This window comes from Clarias gariepinus, chromosome 17 (assembly GCF_024256425.1).
Source record: "Clarias gariepinus isolate MV-2021 ecotype Netherlands chromosome 17, CGAR_prim_01v2, whole genome shotgun sequence".
In the NCBI taxonomy this organism is placed as follows: Eukaryota; Metazoa; Chordata; class Actinopteri; order Siluriformes; family Clariidae; genus Clarias; species Clarias gariepinus.
Window position 1 is genome coordinate 25,784,724 of NC_071116.1, and position 20,170 is coordinate 25,804,893.

General features: G+C 39.1%; 1 protein-coding gene across 1 annotated transcript in view; it reads left to right on the plus strand.

Moving 5' to 3' along the window:
* Positions 1-171: 171 nt before the first annotated feature.
* Positions 172-20,170, plus strand: part of mtrex (Mtr4 exosome RNA helicase) — a 39,340-nt gene continuing 19,341 nt past the window's right edge. The window contains exons 1-15 of the mRNA XM_053515522.1: positions 172-302; positions 1,976-2,119; positions 2,271-2,337; positions 2,459-2,521; positions 4,020-4,132; positions 4,511-4,685; positions 4,800-4,890; positions 6,174-6,298; positions 7,628-7,726; positions 8,576-8,696; positions 9,376-9,507; positions 10,757-10,836; positions 13,719-13,829; positions 13,930-14,031; positions 19,431-19,556. Coding sequence (XP_053371497.1) covers positions 205-302; positions 1,976-2,119; positions 2,271-2,337; positions 2,459-2,521; positions 4,020-4,132; positions 4,511-4,685; positions 4,800-4,890; positions 6,174-6,298; positions 7,628-7,726; positions 8,576-8,696; positions 9,376-9,507; positions 10,757-10,836; positions 13,719-13,829; positions 13,930-14,031; positions 19,431-19,556 — 1,647 coding nt within the window. The 5' untranslated portion in view covers positions 172-204. The remainder of the gene's footprint in view (positions 303-1,975; positions 2,120-2,270; positions 2,338-2,458; positions 2,522-4,019; positions 4,133-4,510; positions 4,686-4,799; positions 4,891-6,173; positions 6,299-7,627; positions 7,727-8,575; positions 8,697-9,375; positions 9,508-10,756; positions 10,837-13,718; positions 13,830-13,929; positions 14,032-19,430; positions 19,557-20,170) is intronic.

The window sequence follows — 20,170 nt, forward strand, 5'->3', positions numbered from 1 at the left end:
TTTTAATTAGTTAAATCATTTAGCAAGTTTCATTGCAACATTTTACTGTTAAAAGTACTAACAAAAAAAAAAAGACTTTTATTATGTATATCTTCCTGGGGTTCTTACTATCCGTCAACAAGCGCGTGCTTTTTTTTTTTTTTTTTTACTTCCGGCCGCTCGCGCACAGCAGTGTGGGATTTGAGTCTTCCTCGCGGTGGAACCATGGCGGACGCCTTCGGAGACGATTTGTTCAGCGTTTTCGATGATGAACAGTCGACTTCTAGTAAAAAGACGAGCTCGAAACCCGAGTCTCGGGTCGGGTACGTTGTTAAACTGTCTGTAATATGCGTTATAGCGCTTCATAAGGCGGTATTTTGTCATTCCGCGTGTTTATTTACTGGGACGGCTAGTGCACGCGACTGGACGCTAACGGTTTAGCATGGCATCTTTATTGCGTCGAGTTTATTAGATTAAGTTTGAATTAATTTTACCGGCGCAAATAAAGGCGAGTGATTGTGTCAGAAAAAAAATGTCAAAAACGTTCAGCACAGAGAGTGAATTTAAAAAGTCTAGAGTCTTCTCGTGGAACGGTTTGGTTTCTGTACTGGAAACGAGTCACTCGCCAACGAACCGAATCTTCTAAATGAACCGACTCTTATTTTTTATTTCTTTTTATTCTTACCTTTGTAGTTTTCTTTTCTTTTTTTTTTTTTTTTTACCGCAGTGTGAACAAGGACATTTATTTTTCATATTAGAGTTGCATAAAGCTGTTAAACCAAAAGGAAGTTGAAAGAGTCGAGCTGAGTCAAATGAATATGACTCCCTGATTCTGAATCAAGAACCAGTGTTTTAGTGAAATTGCAAACAAATGAACATGCTTTGTAGAGTTTGGATTATAAACCTTAATGCTGTTGTATTTATATAAATAAAAGAGAGGGTTTTTTTTTATCTTCTCATTGGTCAGTACTCACTCTTTCAGTGATCTCTTTATGTTTCATACACTGAAGGATCAGAAACCTGTCTTAGACAAAATGTCTGTCAGAATTTAATAAAACTTCTGCAGTACTTAAAACCCTGCCTGAAGTTTAACATTCACCATAAGTGAAATCAAAATGTTGAGTAAAAGCGAACAATGTCATGAACAGTTATGTGCTGGATTTAATAATCTGCTTTAAAATAAGCTACTAATAAACCACTTGCTCAATGTAAACACCTGCACCAATAGATATTAATTAGAAAAGCTAAACTGAATATTTTACTGAAATAACAGCTCTGGAGTTGTTTTACTTTATCTACTTTCTTGACTTCTCATCTGTGATTCACTTGCTGATTACTGAACAGCAAGTGTTTATCTGACGACAAAAGTACAGTTTAGTGTAAACATAAATTCTCCTTCCCTTTACTTGTACTAAGATGAAATGATGGGAGATTCAAAATCTTGCCATAAACTAGGTACATTTTGTACAATTTCCTTCTGTTTAGGAAGAAGGAACACACACACACACAAACAGGTACATATACTGTACAACTCAGTACGACAATGTGTTGCTCACTCAGTGGAGTTCGTTAGTTTACACCCACTTGGATTCTGAAAATGTAAGAGAGAGACTTAATAATAATACTATTATACCAAAAAACACAGGATTTCATATTTGTTAAACTATTTTTCCCTTTTTTTATTTTGGAAACTTGCTACAAATATTTAAGGCATTGGACTATGGTTCGGAAGATCCCAGGTTCAAACCCCACAACCACAAAGTTGCTACTGTTGGGCCCTTGAGCGAGGCCCTTAACCCCTTAACTGCTTAGATGTATAATGAGATAAAAATATAAGTCGCTCTGGATAAGAGCGTCTGCCAAATGCCTAAATGTAAATATTAAATTAGCTGTTATATGAATTATTAAGACTCTGAAAGGGACAACACTCTCTCACTATCCTTCATGCCTAACTTGATTGTTTTTATTGGTTTTCGGTTATCGTTTCTTTCTTCAGGAAAACAGCTGGCGCACAAGGCAGAGAAAAGACCGAATCCCCGACTGCAGGAAAGATGAAACGTGAGACGGAGTATGACGGCACTGACGAGGTCCCGTTCGGTAAAAAGGCCAAACTGGACTCGGTGTTATCAGAGGAGATTAAGTACGTGTGCACTGTTTGTGAATTGTGTGATTTAGCATGTGTCTGCTCGCTCACTAATGATGATCAGCATCTGGATGAATTCACGATTTATTTTTGTTTTGTACAGGTACGATAATTAAGGCTGTTTTGTCTTTTTTTTGCTTTTTTTCAGTCTTGCAGACTTGATGCCTAAAGTTAAAGTGGAGCAGGTAGAGACGGTGGAGGGCTGCACGCATGAGGTAAATTAACAATCACACACAAACACAGGACAAGTGGATAGAAAAAAGATGTTTAATAATTTTTATGCTTGTACATAATGATTTTTCTTTCTTTTCTTTTAAATACCCTTCTGTCCTGTAGGTGGCGCTGCCAGCAGATCAGGAATACACACAACTGAAACCACGAGTAGGAAAAGCAGCCAAGGTAATCGACTCCTGTTCAGTCACCTCTTAATTAAAGCATTCGAAACATCAGTGTTTCTCTCTCACACACACACACACACACACTCACTCGGGAGAACCACATCACCCACCATGGATGTACTGGTTGGTCCCCTTTGCACTCTTGAACCTGTTTATTCTGTCACTGCGAGAGCTATGTGCAGGACGTGCAATGAATACTGACGGTCTCACACACACACACACTGCAGAGAAACAACAAAACTCAAATGGGAGCAAAGCATTGGAAAATTAACTGAAAAACAACAACAAAACAGCTGCTCATCCAGAAGTCCTGCAGGTGTGTTGACACCGGAGGCTTTAGACATTAAACTGGGCATTTGCTTTTTCTGATGCGCCTTGTAGAAGAGAAATAATCAATACTTTTAAAACGCGTAAATGTGGGAAGACACAAACATATAGAACTCGCAAAGTGCGCTTTTTATTATTATAATTATTATAATTCTTTTTTTTATTGGTCACAGATCAAAAAACAACCATAAGACGTCTTTTTTTTGTCAGTTCAGTCGTTTGTATAGTTGGTTAAAATAAAATAAATGTCAGTTTATCATGTTGCTGAGGTTGTGCTGAAAAAAATTTGCTGTCTTTATTGCATAGTACTCACCGTGTATATACAGGACGGGCCACAGGTTTCCTTATACATAGGAGAAAAATAAAAATTTTTTATAAAAAAACAATTTATTCATATAATTTGCTCTACACATTCCATTTTTTTTGTTAAATTTTGTTGCCACCATGCGGCTGCTTCCTGACCCCATACACACTGTAGATATAGGGTGACGATTGTGCGATATAGTGATTTTTTTTTTTTTTTTTTTCAGCACAACCTAGGCAACATGATGAACTGAAGTAAATTTTAACCACGTTAGTCAAACACATATTTTTAGGCTACCCAAAAAACATGTTAAAGACATGCTAAAGTAAAGTTTGTTTTTAAAAAGCATGTTTTACATATATTACATGGAAACTTACGGTCCAGCCTGTATTTATTAATACGCAGTAATACAGAAGATGGTTATTAGATGCTTTGGTGTATAAGCGCTGTGTGCTCTGACAAACAGAGCTATGATATTTCCTAAAGAGTGTTTAATGCTTCATTCTTATTATTTTATATATAATAATTTTTTTTTTTACTCTTAGTCTTCACCTATGGGTAGATGGTGGGGAGGTTTAGTAGGTTGGATGTTGAAAAGGATGCATTATTTTTTTTTTATCTCTGTGTTTGTTGTATGTAGCTGACCACTTTTTGCACTGGTTTCAGACCTGTGGCGAAACGCTGTTGTGTGTTATAAAATCATAAAGTTGCATATCTAAGAAATTAACACGAACTCATGCATGAAAATAATGGTTCCCATTTAACAATAGTTTTTGTGTGGAAAATTGAAAGAACAGCCATCAGCGTGTACCAGTTTATAGAGAAACAGATTTAACAGTAGTGATGGATCTCTCCCTTCCCCGTACAGGAGTACCCTTTCATTCTGGACCCGTTTCAGCGCGAGGCCATCCTGTGCATCGACAACAACCAGTCTGTCCTCGTCTCCGCTCACACCTCAGCCGGCAAAACCGTGTGTGCAGAGTAAGTCTAAAGAGTCTTTTAGGGGATTTATTGTGTCTCCTGCTCATGAAGCGAAAATGACACAGGGAATCGTCCTGTACACCATCCGTGGTCTCATGTCCATCAGAACACTTATCTTATATTTATAACTTCTCCTAAACCATTTGCTCAGGGATCAGGAAGCGTAGATGTACACCGGTTATTTAATTTTCTAATAAACTTCACTTCATTTTTATGCTTTTCCTCAACTCCTCCTAAACCATTCATGGGAGTTTGACCAAACTTGTACTGTAGTTTTTTTTTAGAAAGCATAGACATGTTCATTTTTTTTTGTCATACCATGTCATGTAGTCATGTGTCTACTCTGTGACATATAATTTTATTGGTGTGTGTGTGTAGGTACGCCATTGCTCTGGCTCTGAGGGAGAAGCAGCGTGTGATCTTCACCAGCCCCATTAAAGCCCTGAGTAATCAGAAGTACAGAGAGATGTACGAGGAGTTCCAGGATGTGGGTCTGATGACTGGAGATGTGACCATTAACCCCACTGCCTCCTGCCTCGTCATGACCACTGAGGTACATCTCTCTCTCTCCCTCCGCTGAGCTACGGAACAGTTTGTCAGTCTGCTGTTTTATTTACAGGCGGCTCAATAGTAAAACACACACACATTCCACTTTGGTTTGTTACAGATTTTGAGGAGCATGCTGTACCGGGGTTCAGAGGTCATGCGTGAGGTGGCCTGGGTCGTATTTGATGAGATTCATTACATGAGAGACTCAGGTGGGTGAAAAAAAAAAAAAAAAGTGGATGGGAGGGGAATATTTTGAAATTTAATATACACAATATAAAAATACATAATGTATATTGTTTGGTCTTTCACTACATATTGCGTCTCATCACACACTTAATTTAGGTTTTATTTTTGCCGTTATGATAACAGAAGTGATTAGACATCCGCAGTCGTCCACAGACGAGCGTTTTTCCTCCCTTATTTCATGGTCTTTCTACAGAGGGCCTAACCTGCCGTTAATACAGTGACTCTCACTTGTTGACCATTTTAACTGGATGAACAGGCATTTCAGTTTTTTTAATTTAATTTTAACTACAGATCATAATTCAGGTATACAATACTGTACTATATATGTTTAATATAGCTTTAAAAAATATTTTATTAGTCTAATCTGCTCAGTGTAATTTTATTCTGAATGTGCAGCATCACTGTATGTTTTTAAATGTTAGTGCTCATTCATTCAGCAGGACAGACAGACAGAGAGAGAGACAGATTGAGTACCAAAAAAGTTAAAGTTGTTTATTATCTGATTTAAATCTCATCAGATTATCTTGACAAATGTCTCTGCCAATGTCAGCATGTCTTGTTCTTTTGCTGTATTTTCTATTTAGACTAATTTTATGTGCGTTTCCTTGGAAAACAGTGATCCTAAACTTTTGAGCAGTAGTGTGTTTATAATATTTAAAGAAATCTTACTTTGTGGTCCATTTTAATTTGTGTTTTTTGCGTTTAAATTGATATACCCTCGCTATTTCTTTATAATCCATCAGGTAGTGTGCTTTAAACTATTCACACATCACAGCATCCTGCTAATAAGCTTGTTTAGAATTGTATAATCTGAGATTTATTATTCAACGAGACGTTTTATAGAATTGTAATGCTTATAGACTTGCAGTACAAATTGAATCACAAAGTGATATTGTATCAGGACGTCCTCTCTGATTCCTGTCCCTAATATTATCTTTGGTTGAGTGATGAGTTTCAAATGACTTGTTATTCCTGAGTTACTTTGGGGAATATGATTGTTTAAGGTTGTTATAGTTGGAATATGCTGTTTTTAGGACACTTTTCTCCCTAAATGGTTTTTACTTTTCACTTTCCGCAGCATTTTCAATTTAGTTTTTTTTTTTTTTTTTGTGTTTTTATTTCTTCTTAAGTGAAGTTTGTCATGTGACTGGTAAACCGTTAAACACTTAATTTGCCGTAGGTCTCAGGAGCACGGCTTACCCAGAAGGCCTTGCTGTCTGATGTGGTTATCTGTTTTTATTTCCAGAGCGAGGCGTGGTATGGGAGGAGACAATCATCCTTCTGCCCGATAACGTACATTACGTCTTCCTGTCGGCGACCATCCCCAACGCACGTCAGTTTGCAGAGTGGATCTGTCACCTGCATGCACAGGCACGGACACGCTACAGCTACATATCTGATTAAATTTGTTTTTTTCATTAGAAGCTGTTTATAAATAAGAGTGGAGTTAAGAATTGATTTACTGCAAGTGTGATGTGATTTTATGGCATGATCTACATAGTCTGACAAAGTTTTTGAACACATGACCATCACACACGCGCGTGGTTGTTAAGCATCTCAGATCTCTTCAGATTTTTATCGTTTTAATGAGCTCTACTTTTCTGGAAAGTGTTTCCCACTAGATTTTGAAACGTGATGCTTCATCCCTAGCGTGTTCAGTCATGCTGGAACATTTACATTTAGGCATTTAGCAGACTTATCCAGAGTGACTTACATTTTTATCTCATTATACATCTGAGCAGTTGAGGGCTAAGGGCCTTGCTCAAGGGCCCAACAGTGGCAACTTGGTGGTTGTGGGGTTTGAACCTAGGATCTTCAGAACCGTAGTCCAATGCCTTACCACTGAGCTACAGTGTACAGGTAGTTCCCGACTTACAAGCAAGGAGCACGCTTAAGTCAGATTTGTCAGATTTGTTCTTAAGTTCGACAGAGTGAGTCTTGTATGCCTTCGACACAAATATACAATGTAAAGCAAACCAATCCGCTTGACTAAATCTCTGTCCTCTTTCCCAACACTGCCATCATTTGGCCGAATGCCGGACGCCATTTAGTCTCAGAGCTGGTTTGCACTATATTAGATTGTGAAACCTCTGATCAAGGATTTTCCGAAATTAGTATTATTCACCAGCTTTACAGGACGGACATTTTCTATCATCGTGCTCCTGGACTGATTCATTGAAACCGGTGAGGCCGACTAATTTCTGTCGCGCGCACACACATGCGTACAATATACCGGACTTTAGACATTTTATACATTCACTTACACAATGAAAATATTGTAGATAATTGTTAAATATTGGTACCCGATGCACTGCAGTGTCTATTTTTTGTACAGTGCACATGAACTACTCAGAAAGTAGAACTCTGGTCCAAAGACATTCTGTACGGTTGTATACACATGTGGGTGTGATGGTCACAGGTGCACATACTTTTATCCATATGGAATAGAGATGTCTAATTTTTGAGTAATTATTATGATTATTAAATAGACTTAAAGTTAAGCAGTTGTAACACATGCCTGGGTCGTGTCTAACATTTTAAGAACAGGATTTTCAGAGCTTTTTTGTTTTAAAAAATCCACCCCTGTAATATAAATGTCTCTTTTTAAGTTTTTCTTCCTTTCTTCCACTTTAACAGGGCGAAGCGTAAGCATCATTTGCTTCTTTTAAGTAATCTGTTTTTGTTTCGCCATCTGTTCAGCCATGCCACGTGGTGTACACAGACTACAGACCCACTCCGCTGCAGCACTACATTTTTCCAGCAGGGGGCGATGGACTTCACTTAGTTGTGGATGAGAACGTAAGATTTGTTTATGCTCTTTTTTCCCTCGTCTGTTTTCTTATCTTTTGTTCTTAAAAGCTTTCATAAACATTAAATAAAAGGACAAGACTACGTATCAGGAAACCCAGCAAGATGTTGTTACTCCAGTAAAATCAAGCGAGTTACTTACACATGCACTGCTGGACTACACTGTGACCTGTAGGGATGAGAATCTTTACACAGGGTGCCGAGAGTCACTGTGGTGTTTCTACAGACACTGTGGTGTTCTTTCTGTTAGTTATTTATTAAGGGCACAACTTAGAAGCCTGTCTAAGTGGATTTCTGACATGAAATCGAGTTGCGTTACAGAACCCGCGTCTAGTGTGTCGTCTTGGGTGTCTTGCGAGTCTTGTTCAGGCTTTATATAAACATCTGTCTCGGGTGAGAAGCGGAGAGCCGAGGCCCGTACCAGGTGTGACTTTCACGTGTTGAATTTGTCCTTAGTGTAAGTTGTGGTTCTCAGTAGTAGGGTTGCCAGATCTTCCCAAAAATGCTCAGATTCCAGATCCATATGGTTAACCAACACGAGAAAAAAAAACAATACAAGATATGATTTCTAAATATAATCGCAACTAATAGATTGTTTTGGGAAGCACAAGTGGACAGGTGCTGCTTTAAGGTACAAACTCATCTATCTTTGTTGGTTAACAGCCTTCACCAATAACAAGGCCATCCTCACTTACCTCCCAGCTGTCCTAAGTGTAATGTTGGACCTGCTGTTAGAACGTAACTTTTATAAAACTATTCGCTCTAGGAATCTTCTGCAGCATAATAACCTATTCTCTTCTTCTCTCTCTCCCTCTCTCTCTCTCGTTGTCCTTTTGTTAGGGGGAGTTCAGGGAGGATAACTTTAACACAGCCATGCAGGTTCTTCGGGATTCAGGAGACCCTGGTGTGAGTGGAGGAGGTGGAAAGTGGGACCCTAAAGGAAGACGAGGCGGGACAAAGGGTGAGAGTTTTAATCATGAATAATTTTTTTGATTAATACATTTTTTTAAACCTCAGACTCCCTCTGTTTCATGCTACTTCCAAACGTGCGTCGCAAACTGTGTCGATTAAGTTTCCGCAACAACGACTTGGTTTCTATAGTTCCAGCTATAAGTCAAAGCAATAAAACCGCTTAAAATTTACATAAGACGTCAAGCACAGAGTGCAGTGATGAGACTCTAAGCCGCAGTTAAATATCTGAATGCTGCAAACTTTTAAAGCAAGGTCCTACGTCTGTACAGTCGTTCCCCGGCGAGTTGTGCGCCTGGTCGTTGAAAATCGACAGATAATTCGTCAACAACTTGCACAAGAGACACATCTGTCTGTACACACTATCATTCACCAACAAAACTTACAGGAACTCAACTGGGAGTTATTGTCACGTCCCCTGTACAGTCCTGACCTCACTCCAAGACATTTCCACAAGGAGTTCCTGAGAGGCCGGGGTTTTAGACTTTAAGTAGGCAGTCTGATCATGGCCTCAGCATCCTGAAAGAACTTTCCATCCAGAAAATAGTAAAAAACTGGGACAGTCCCGGTTTGACTTGAACATTCCTCATGCTTCTCAGGGGAGCGACGGAGAGGGAGACTGTGTAAAGCTTTTCTGATTAACCTGATGTTTTTTTTCCTCTCTCCATCAGGTCCGTCTAATGTGTTTAAGATTGTGAAGATGATCATGGAGAGGAACTTCCAGCCCGTCATCATCTTCAGTTTTAGTAAGAAGGAGTGTGAGGCGTACGCGCTGCAGGTGTCCAAACTCGACTTTAACACAGGTATCATAGGAGAATTCGTCTTCCCTTTTTCACTCACTCAATTATTCTACACACACACACACACACACACACACACACACACACACACGGCTACAGTTTGTTGCTGCTCAGAGATCAATAAAAGCTTCAGCATTACTTTTTTTTCCCTTCGCCTACAAGTAATGGAAAAAAGTTTGAGACCCAGTTGTTATTTTTGTCAGTAAACGAACAGCGAATAATAGGAAAGGCTCGTTAAAGTTTAATAAAGATACCATTTTTAATCAGGCTCTCTCTTTAGACTCCCGAGTGTGGCGTCGAGTTAAACAGGCAGCTCTATGGTCTCAGAGTTGCGTGTTTGAGTTTCAGTGCTCTCCACCAGCGCGTGCGATAAGCACAATAATATGAATAATGTATTCTGAATATCATGAGTCAGGACTAACGCTGCTTCCAAATAAAGTCAGATGTGTTCATTCAGTTTCCACTTCTGACCACGAAGCAGCCCAGTGGCTGGAGGTCAGTTTACTCAGAGGGAGCTTCAGCCGTCCGTGACACAAAACAGCTTTGGAGGAATCTGGGACTCGGCCCTGAAGAGTCGATGATTGAAAGGGGAAGAAACTGAGTTCCTCAAAACACGAGTAATAGTTCAACAGAAACTCAGAACGTTAATGACGATACTTTATTATAATAATAACAATAATAATATCCGTAAATGTTTGTTTGTAACAGTGGCATGTGACCAAGGAATGAGAGAGAGACGTGTGTGTGTGTGTGTTTTTTGTGTGTGTGTGTGTGTGCTTTACTTTCATTCTTAAACATTTCTCTTTTCTATCAGGTCGTATCCATGCAGTTTCTCCAAGTGTTTAACTGATCCCCATTCATGTTTTTTTATTTATTTATAATTTTTTATTTTTATTTTGTTTTTTCTGGAGACTTTGCTTCCTCCAAGTTGACAATTCAACACTATCCTTCCAGGTTCCTTAATTCCAAGTTGAATTAATTTCAATTATCTCGGTCACCCTTGTTTGCTACAATATAATAAAATTTTATTCAATATAAAAAGAATTTCCATTATATGATCTGGATACGTGTATTAAATATTTTCTGCATGTAAAATATTACACAGCAGGAGAATGATTTTATTTATACACTGAGGTGAAATATTGATTTCCCAGCTTGACGTAGCAACACAAACATTAGTACACGTCTATACACTGTACACAGCGGCGTGTGTGCAGATCCTCAGTGTGTTTCTCTTCCTGTGTGTCTCCAGATGATGAGAAGAAACTGGTTGAGGAGGTTTTTAGCAACGCCATTGACTGTCTGTCAGATGAGGATAAGAAGCTGCCACAGGTGAGAAGTCAGCCGCGCATACACACACACACTTGCTGTTTGCACTGCTCCAAGTGGATTGGACTTAAGAACAAATCTGACTTGTGAACGTTCTCCATGATTGAAGCAGGTTCATAAGTCGGGGACTACCTGTATAATGCGAATCAAGCATGACACAGTAAAGAAAACCAAACGTCTGCCATGGGTGATTTCTCAGACTGGTCATGTTGTACTTGTGGTTATTTCTGACATGCAGTTATGTCCAAAGAAAAAGAAAGTTAAAAAGGACATAGCCAAGGTCTCTGGTGTGTTTTTAGAGTGTTTGATTAGTACATTCAGCTTGTGAATGATAAATGCCTAAGCATTAGAAAGGCTGTTGTGTAAGATACATGAGATCAATTTTCACATTGCTTTATTAATATATTAGAATTAATTTACAATATATTCTAAAAACATAAATCCTAGACAGATTTTGTGCCAAAATCTTTACCATGCAACCTTATTGTTTGCTCTACAGTCTGTCGAAATGACACGAGCGACATGTAGACGACTTTATTATTTTAATATTATCGAGCGGTCAGACTGACTTCCTCTAATTAACACTTTAGTCTCTTAACAACCACTGAATAATTCACCTTCCGTCTCCACTTTCTGCTTAAGCTCAGCGTCTGTATCGATCCATCGGTCGCCTAGCAACAGTGTTTTCAAGACTTGTAACTAAATAAACACCAGTTCTCATGTTACGTGTATAAAAAAAAAAAAAAAAAAAAACTTTTTTCGGTTCATCAGTTGTTTAGCTGAATTGTGCTTTAAGGTGAGACTTAAAAATTTAAATGGCACAATTATTTTCTAAATGATTTCGAGTTCACGTTTTTGCCATTTAAGTCGGTTTGTTAGTTTGCGAGTAACAGCAGTGACGTCTCCAGCAACGTGATTGCGCTTTCTCCTCATCCCACTCATGTTATCATAAAAATAAATCCTGTTAATGTTTTAAAAACCCAAACTGCTCATCACCGGGATCAGGAATCACCAGTCACCACCCGATACGATATCACGCTACCTTGGTGTCAATGCGATTACAATTGCGATTCTGCGTCACGATTTTAGAAATATTCCAATAATGTTTTTATTTCTTTATTTATTTTTAATTTAAGATGCATATATGTACATACTGCACATGGTACACTATTTTTTATATATATATATATATATAAAGAAAACAGCAGCCAGTCAGCAGAAAAGAAAAGAGAAAAAATAAAAATTACACACACACACCAAAAATGTTAGGAAAAAAAAATTACAGATCCGATTTATCCGCATCTCTATTGTCAAAGTGTCTCATAAATGGTTGTTATAAAATTCCTGAGTGGATATTTTTTTATGGAATAGCGAATCATTACTAGAGTAAAATACAAAATCTCTTTAATCCAGATCTTAAGATCTCTTTAATCCAGTGACTTCTTCCATTACAATTTTTAAGGTTAATGATGAATTAACTGTAGCCTGTTCTTAAGTTTTTTTACTTAAAAACCAAACTCAGCATTTAAACAATACAAAGAGTTTAACATTTGACTTAAAACTGAATGGCAGCGGGTCTGTCACCCGCTATAATTATGATTTTTAAACAAACTTGGCAAATAATTATCTTCTATCAAATGGGATGAAAATGTGTAAATAGTTGAGATTGTAGGATTATAAAGAAACGGCCTCAAAATTTATTGCATCAGATTCTTCCGAAGTCCCAAAACTCAGCGAGTGTGCGGGTCGAGGGGTCGCGAACACGTGGGCACGTGCAGCTTCTAACGCACACGATTTCTGACTAATTAGCGGTTGCTGTGTTTTAAGACCGAGTTTGAGACAAATTTGTTCACAGTTTGGAGAGAAAAAAATCTGAGGCTGGTCATCGGTCACGGCCCATCAAACTGAACACCAGCCGCTTCTGGTCACTTGTCTACTCATTAAATCATGCAGACTTGCACCAAATTAGCTTTAATTAGTCCCCTAAAGCGCTACAACACTGTGAGACTTCTTCGTCCTGGTGTCCTCACTCCTCTCCTTTTCCTGACCCTCTCTCGCTCTTCTGGCTCTAATCACATTGTTGCAACACACCAGTATTGCAGGATTGAGTCACAACAGCTTGTCCAAATTTGCTTTTAACGTCAGTTGTGTGTTTTATTTATGTATTTTTTTTTTTCTGGTAATACAAAGTTTATCCATCCCTCAGCTGGGATGAAGTTCGCTGCTTGGCTGCTTTAATGTTTCGCACTCGGAGTGGATTTACCGAAAAAGTCACAGAGAGAAAATGGGAAATTTGAACAATGAGAACAAATCTGATGTTCAAATCTGAGAACAAATCTGATGATGATGATAAGAGTTCGCCAGGAACTTCCTCGTGTACTCGACACTACCAGCCCATTATTCACACCAGCCCTTTTTATTTTATTATTATTGGTTTTGGGTGGTACAGCCAAGAGTTTAGTTTATTGTCCCAACCTCTGGTATCCTACATCTGGTACTATGTAGGAATGTAAATGATATAGCTTGCATAAACACCCTTTAGAGGCAAAAAAAAATCATTTAAATGTGGTTCAGGGTGTGAACTTTGGGTTTATTCATAGTGTGTAGACTGACGGACTATCTTGAGTCCTCGCACCTACAGCAGTCTATAACATCCTTAATTTTCTTTTTCATCCGTAAGTGTCGGTTGGTCTGAGAGGGAATTTGTACAGTGTAGTGTTTGAGTCTGAAGATAAAGACTCCTGAGGAACTGCTGTCCATCTGAGCTGTCTTAAGATCCTGGTGTGTAAGGGGAGTTTATTAACTGATAATTGGTGACCAGAGACAAAACGGAACAGTACAGTCACACAGTGATGGTGGGTGTGTGTGTGTGTGTGTTTGTTTAGGTAGAACACGTTCTGCCTCTGCTGAAAAGAGGAATCGGGATCCATCATGGCGGACTGCTGCCGATCCTGAAGGAGACCATCGAGATCCTCTTCTCTGAGGGACTGCTGAAGGTCAGGCTTACTTGCTCAGTCTTAACTTAAACAAAAAAATAATAATAAATTCTTAGATTTTTAGGAAAAATTAGGGTTATAAATATTTCTATTATTACAGGCCTTGTTCGCAACAGAGACGTTTGCCATGGGGATCAACATGCCTGCTCGCACCGTGCTCTTCACCAGCGCACGAAAGTTTGACGGCAAGGACTTTCGCTGGGTACACACACACACACACACACACACACATACCTGCATACCGGGCTTTTAGTTTTGAAGCGTATCAGAAACTTTTAAATGCTTCTAAATACAATAGACGGCCCTGGACCATCATTTCCTTATGGTAAAAGTCCAAATTTATTTTACAGCTTTGCAAACGGTTCTGTTCACAACACGCGGTCTCCACACTCTCAACACTACAACACTCTAGTTTACAATCCTTTACGGTTTTAAAAGCATCAGTAAGCACTTGTGTTTCCAGCGCATGTGGTAAACTTTACGCTACACGCCGACGGCATTGTGGTAAACGCCACGCCTACTGTAAAAGTGCAAGCAGGCTTTTGAACAACAGAAACTGAGCCGAATTAGTCCTGAATTTGTGAGTTCTCTGTGAATTACAAAGCAGGACAGAAAGCAAAATACTGAGGGCGTCGTCTTATCGCCTTTATCGTATGACTTCTGTGTGAAAGGAACTGGAGACAAAAGCAGTTTTTCACAACAAATTTCTTATAAAAACTTTTTGTTTGTTTAAACTAATTGGGCCTCATAACGTTTTCCAACTTGACTTTTTGGTATTGTTGTGACTAAAGCTTTTAATTGAATCTGCGAGTTTGGAACAGATTCACACTTTTTTTTTTATTATTATTTTTACAAACTAATAAATATTAAATGTTTTAAAATTCTTAAACATATACCACAGACTTTTCTGAACATACAAACCTCTTTCAACTTCTGCAAAGGCTCATACATTCTAGTGATGGGTTCATGAATGATTTTTTTTTTTTTAAATGAATCTTTAATGTTACTCAGAAGAACGAGTGTCTCAGAGAGTGATTCGTTAATTTTCTACTGGGCGCGCATGCGCAAATCATAGCAAAATTCTTTTTCAATGACTCTTCTACTCTGAGTCCTTCGTTCTTTTGTCACTTGACTGTCATAGACGCTATGCAATAGATTCAAAAGATCGAACGACTCGACTAGAAGGTATGAGAGGGGAGCTACTCATTCTGTTTATCATATGTCCTTAGCTGCATTGTAATATTTTCATTACTGGAACTATAGCCAAGATTTGTCTATGTAGATGTATTGGGGGTCTTTTTATTGAAAATGCAACATTTTATTTCTAATCAAAAGAATGAAATGAGCTAAATGATTCAAAAAAAGATTCGTTCATTTTGATGACCAAGATTTGAAGAACTGAGTGACTTAAATAATTCAAACTTCCCATCATTAATTCATTTATCTTCTATACCACCGATACGCGTTTGTTCTTTTGGCTTTAAGTGATTGAAAGGTAGGGTAACGCCACCTACTGGACTGGAGTCCAGTGTGGAGCAGAAGATTGGCAGGTAAAAAAACGATTATCAGTTTATATGACATTGGATGACCTCTAAATGGACATGTTGCACAGTCTTTTTTTGCCCCATTTTTTTGTACTTTAAAAATCTATAAGAAATACAGCTGGTTAAGACAAATCAGATGTTTTGGCTATTGAATCAAATCAAATGAAAATAAAAATCACAATGGCCAAAAAAAAGATTCCTGACATCCTGATTACTTACATCTTTTATCCTTGTGGTCAGTTTGACCCCAGCAATTTCAACCTCCAGAAAATAATTAAAATTGTTACCCAAGTTTATGTATAAAAGTCATTAATATGAAGCAAACAAAAATTTGTTTAAACAATAATTTATTTTAAGACTTTGAACATTGAATGGGGTCAAAATGACCCCAAAGGTAATAAGAGGGTTAGAAAAAACCAAGAGTAATTTGCAACTAATTAAAATTTGTATTCCTGAAAATCATTATTTTATTTTATTTTAAGATGTCTTTATTTTTTCTTTCTCAATAACTCTCCAAATGGCCACGTGTTGTTTGTCTGAATGACTCGAGCTGTTGGAATTTAAAATTTACGGGAGGGGGGAGAAAGAAAGAAAAGCGCTTGGCCTCTCAGTTCTGGCACGAGGCTCGGAGGACGCTGCCATCCAAAACGCTTTGTGAAGAACATCTGGAATCTCTGTGTGAGACGAATCTGAGTGTAAGAAAGCAGAAACTCGCTGCCATGTCTCCTCTGGATCCCCGGGCTGCTCAGGGTTTTAAACTGACAGGATTCAAAGCTCTAAAGTACAATTACAGAGCCGTGTGAAAGAGGAATCTACTGTGTAGGTGCTTCACGTGTGTAGAGCTACTGCAGGAAACAGGAACAAATACTCTAGGTTTTATAAATATACAGTTTAAATATAATCACTTCAGATGTTGTCCAGTTTAATAGGAACATCTGCTTGTTATCTGTGTGGTTGTTTAATCATGTGGCAGCGGTGCAGGAGCGTAAAGTCATGCAGCTGCAGGTCCACAGCTTTACTTGATGTTTGCATCATACATCAGGAATGATTCCTCAGAGATATTGATGATTTAATTGTTAATCAAGAAATTGCAGTTTACATGCTCTCTAATATATATATATATATATATATATATATATTTTTTTTTTTTTTTTTTAGTGTCTAGTCTCTGCGATTTCATTCTTGCACACAGATCAATTTCAGCCTGCTTACAATCCACTTCCTCTCCTCCGTCTTTATTTTTACAGAGAGCTCTGTAACAAAACTGACCGCTGTCGTTCTGAAGCACTTTCAGTAAACACATGCACAGCTGATGTGGTCGCATGGAAGGGCGGGGCTATTCACAGATGGGTCTGTGTTCATGCGAGAGAGGGAGACAGGATGAGTGGATCAATGCCCCATTTAAAAAAAAATTTTTTTTACAAAAATAAATAAATCTAGTGGTCGTAGGTTGCAGAAAATAAATTGGTAGTCACCGAATCACGAATTATCGCACATATGAACGGATGTGTTGACGTGTATTGTACAAAAAATTGCCATTGCAGTAAACCAGAAACCAATGTTTTACAATTATATACAATATTTTGTGAGTGAATGTATAAAGTGTGTTTGTTGGTGCTGTAGAAATGAGTCAGCCTCACCGTTTTCAGTGAATCAGTCTGAAAGCGCGATAATAGAAAATGTCCTGTAAAGCTGTCCTGATGGTGAACAATCCTAATTTTGCTAAATTCTCAATACAACAGTACTCGCACTCCAATACAGTGGAAAACAGCTCTGAGACAAAGTGGCGTCCAGGATTCCCCTTGCGATTTAAAGGCGCAGAGACGACAGTAGCCACATGATGGCAGTGTGTGGAAAGGCAACAGAGATTTAGTCAAGTGGATTGGTGTATGCTTTACATTGTATATTCGTGTCAAAGGTGTATAAGACTTACTTTGTCAGACATACAAACAAAACAGACTTACGAACGTGCTCCTGGAAAGGAACTCGTCGGGGACTACCTGTATCATTAATGATTAATTAATTATTGATTGTTTAATGTGTTTGTCAGTTAAGAAATACGTACAATGTTTGCAGCCCTGAGTTTTGACACTAACTGCGGTAGCTGTTGTTTGTTCCAGATGGGGTGTGTTGAGTATTTCAGAAAATGCTCATCCCCTGGGGATTTTCAACACACAGCAATCTCTTAAAATAAAAAATGGATTAGTGTATGGATTGAGTGAGCCGTAACAAAATCATTGTAAAGGTCACGTGAATTTTACAGTTAGTCTTGTATTCTAACATAACTATAACTGATGTTGTCTGTGAAGACTCTCAGTCGTCCAGGTCAAGTTATCTGTGAGTTAAGTCACGTCCCCTGGACTTTCTAATCATCCAAGCAGCTTTTTCAGTGTGGGTGGGAGTTGTTAAGTTTTTCATATTTGTATCATCCAGGGTGAAAAAGGATCCTCCGCTATCTGAAGATTGTGATCCTGTGCGATTCGGTTATGTCTGTAATTTGTAAAGTAAAAATTCCCCCTCAAGTGATTATAACACCAGTCCAAATTCAAATTTTTTTCACATACACAGTACGATATGCAGTGAAATGCTTAGAACATGCGTTAATCAGCATGTCTGTGATTTGGCGGGGTCGTATATAACGAGGATTTTGTTTCCTTTTTATCCATCTTCCGCAAAGAATGGAGGCTGCGTTGTAGTAAATGTGTTTTGGGCATCGGATTGTATCGCTATACACCATACAATGTGCAGAAAAAGAAACATCACAAATAGGGCTTTGTGTAATATAACAAACGTTTTTTTATTTGTATAAGATTGTATTGTACGTCACATCTGGTTCACTTATCTCGTGCGAATGTGCCACACGAAACTTGGATATCGGAGGGGGATAATCTCTAAATCACACAAGGTCCCCAGGTAAAACTAATCCCGTGCGAGTAGGACACTAGGCCTTGTTTGGATTCTGTGACCGGATTAAAATCTGCATCGCTTGCCAAACATGCAACTCTTAACCTTCAGGCTGAAGAAGCTGAGTGTGTGAACGAATAGGATGAGTAGTGTAAACTTTTCTACCCAAGACGGAAAAAAAGTCCGGTTTAATTGCTGATGCCTTCTTGAATTTTTTTACCAGCTACCGAACTTCTGCGTCTCCAAGATGAGCAGCAGTGAAACGCTCACGGTGCTGCTTTTGTTTCCTGTGTTGATATGAGTGAGGAAAGAGCTTTAATCAAAACCACACGGTTATGACTAAGCGCGCGAGATCCCTTCCAACTGGACGACTGAGGATCGGTTCAGGGAACACGTCGAACAAGCCGAATTTACATTTGGCTTACGGCTTTTGACCTCGTTTCGCCTTCACTCACTCGGTGCTGGGGTCCTGGAAAAGCAGATGGAGAAAGAGTTGTTCCAGTAGAAATTGTTTACGTTTCATTAGCTGTCAAACGCTGACGTGATTGGGTTTGTGGAAGGTGAAACAGTTATATGCGATTTTTCCGTACGATTTGTTCAAATGGTGCTATTTATTTATTTAGTTAGTTAGTTAGTTAGTTACTTGTTTGGCAAGTGAGAATGATTTTAATCCAATCACAGACCATCGAAGAAGAATTCGTAGGCAAGGCCTAGAGCGCCGATCAGAAGACGTGGACAATGTGGAGTTCATACAGGTTCATACAAAAAGCCTTGTTTGGAGTAAACGAGAGTGTAGTGGCTTCGCACCTCCAGGGTCGGGGTTCAAGTCCCTCATCAGGTCTGTGGAAGTGGAGTTAGCATGTTCTCCACATGCTTGATTGGTTTTCTTCCAGTTTCCTTCCACAGTCCAAAGGCGTACATGGTAGGCTAATTGTGGTTTCCAAACTGCTCATAGTGCGATGGATTGGCACCCTGTCCCATCTCGTGCCCTGTGACCTTCTACCCTGTACATTGGTTGCTCTCTTCATGATCATTAGGTCAAGTCGCTCATTACTTGATTGTGTAACCCTGCACATTTTGTTTTTTAATTTCTGATTAACTCTGTCGAAAAAACCTGTCGGTGACTGTGTCTCCTGTGTCCGTGTCTTCCCAGATCAGCTCGGGAGAGTACATCCAGATGTCGGGCCGAGCCGGCAGGAGAGGAATGGACGAGAGGGGGATCGTCATCTTTATGGTGGACGAGAAGATGAGTCCCACTGTGGGCAAGCAGCTCTTAAAGGTAAAAAAAAAATCAGCCAAGTGTGTGTGTTTAAAGTCCTCCGATGGCGAATGCACAATCGACAATCTGTTAGCAGTTAGCATGAGGGGAGCGGTAACACAACTGTGAATAGCAAACTATTCCTCCAAAGTAGGGGGGGGAAATACTTATGGAAGGTGCGGTGTATGGATCGAATCTGAAAGATGTATTGCAGAAACGAGCGCTTTAGACAGGACAGAGCGGCGGAACCACCTCCACAGATCACCACCATAAAGTTGTGAAAGCGTGGTGTGAGTTTTTCTGTGATGAGGTAATGGGAGTCGCGCTCGATCTCGATCATTGAGCCAGGACGTCATCCGTACGCTTCTCACTCCGGCTTCTGTCTTCTTGTCCCGCTTTCTTTTTGCTCCAGTCGCCACACAGTCTTTTGCAAATATTCTCGAGAACACTCTTTCTTTTGTTGCTCGTGTGTGTGTGAGAAGCTAAAACTAATCAGCAGGACTTCATGTCCACTTCGCCCCCACCCCACCACCATTTTGAGCGACAGGATGATCGATGGCCGCCATCAGCCGTACGTTCTTTGTCCCGCCCCGTTCTTTCTGGGCGCCGGATCTCCCCAGCTGATGCGTTTCATC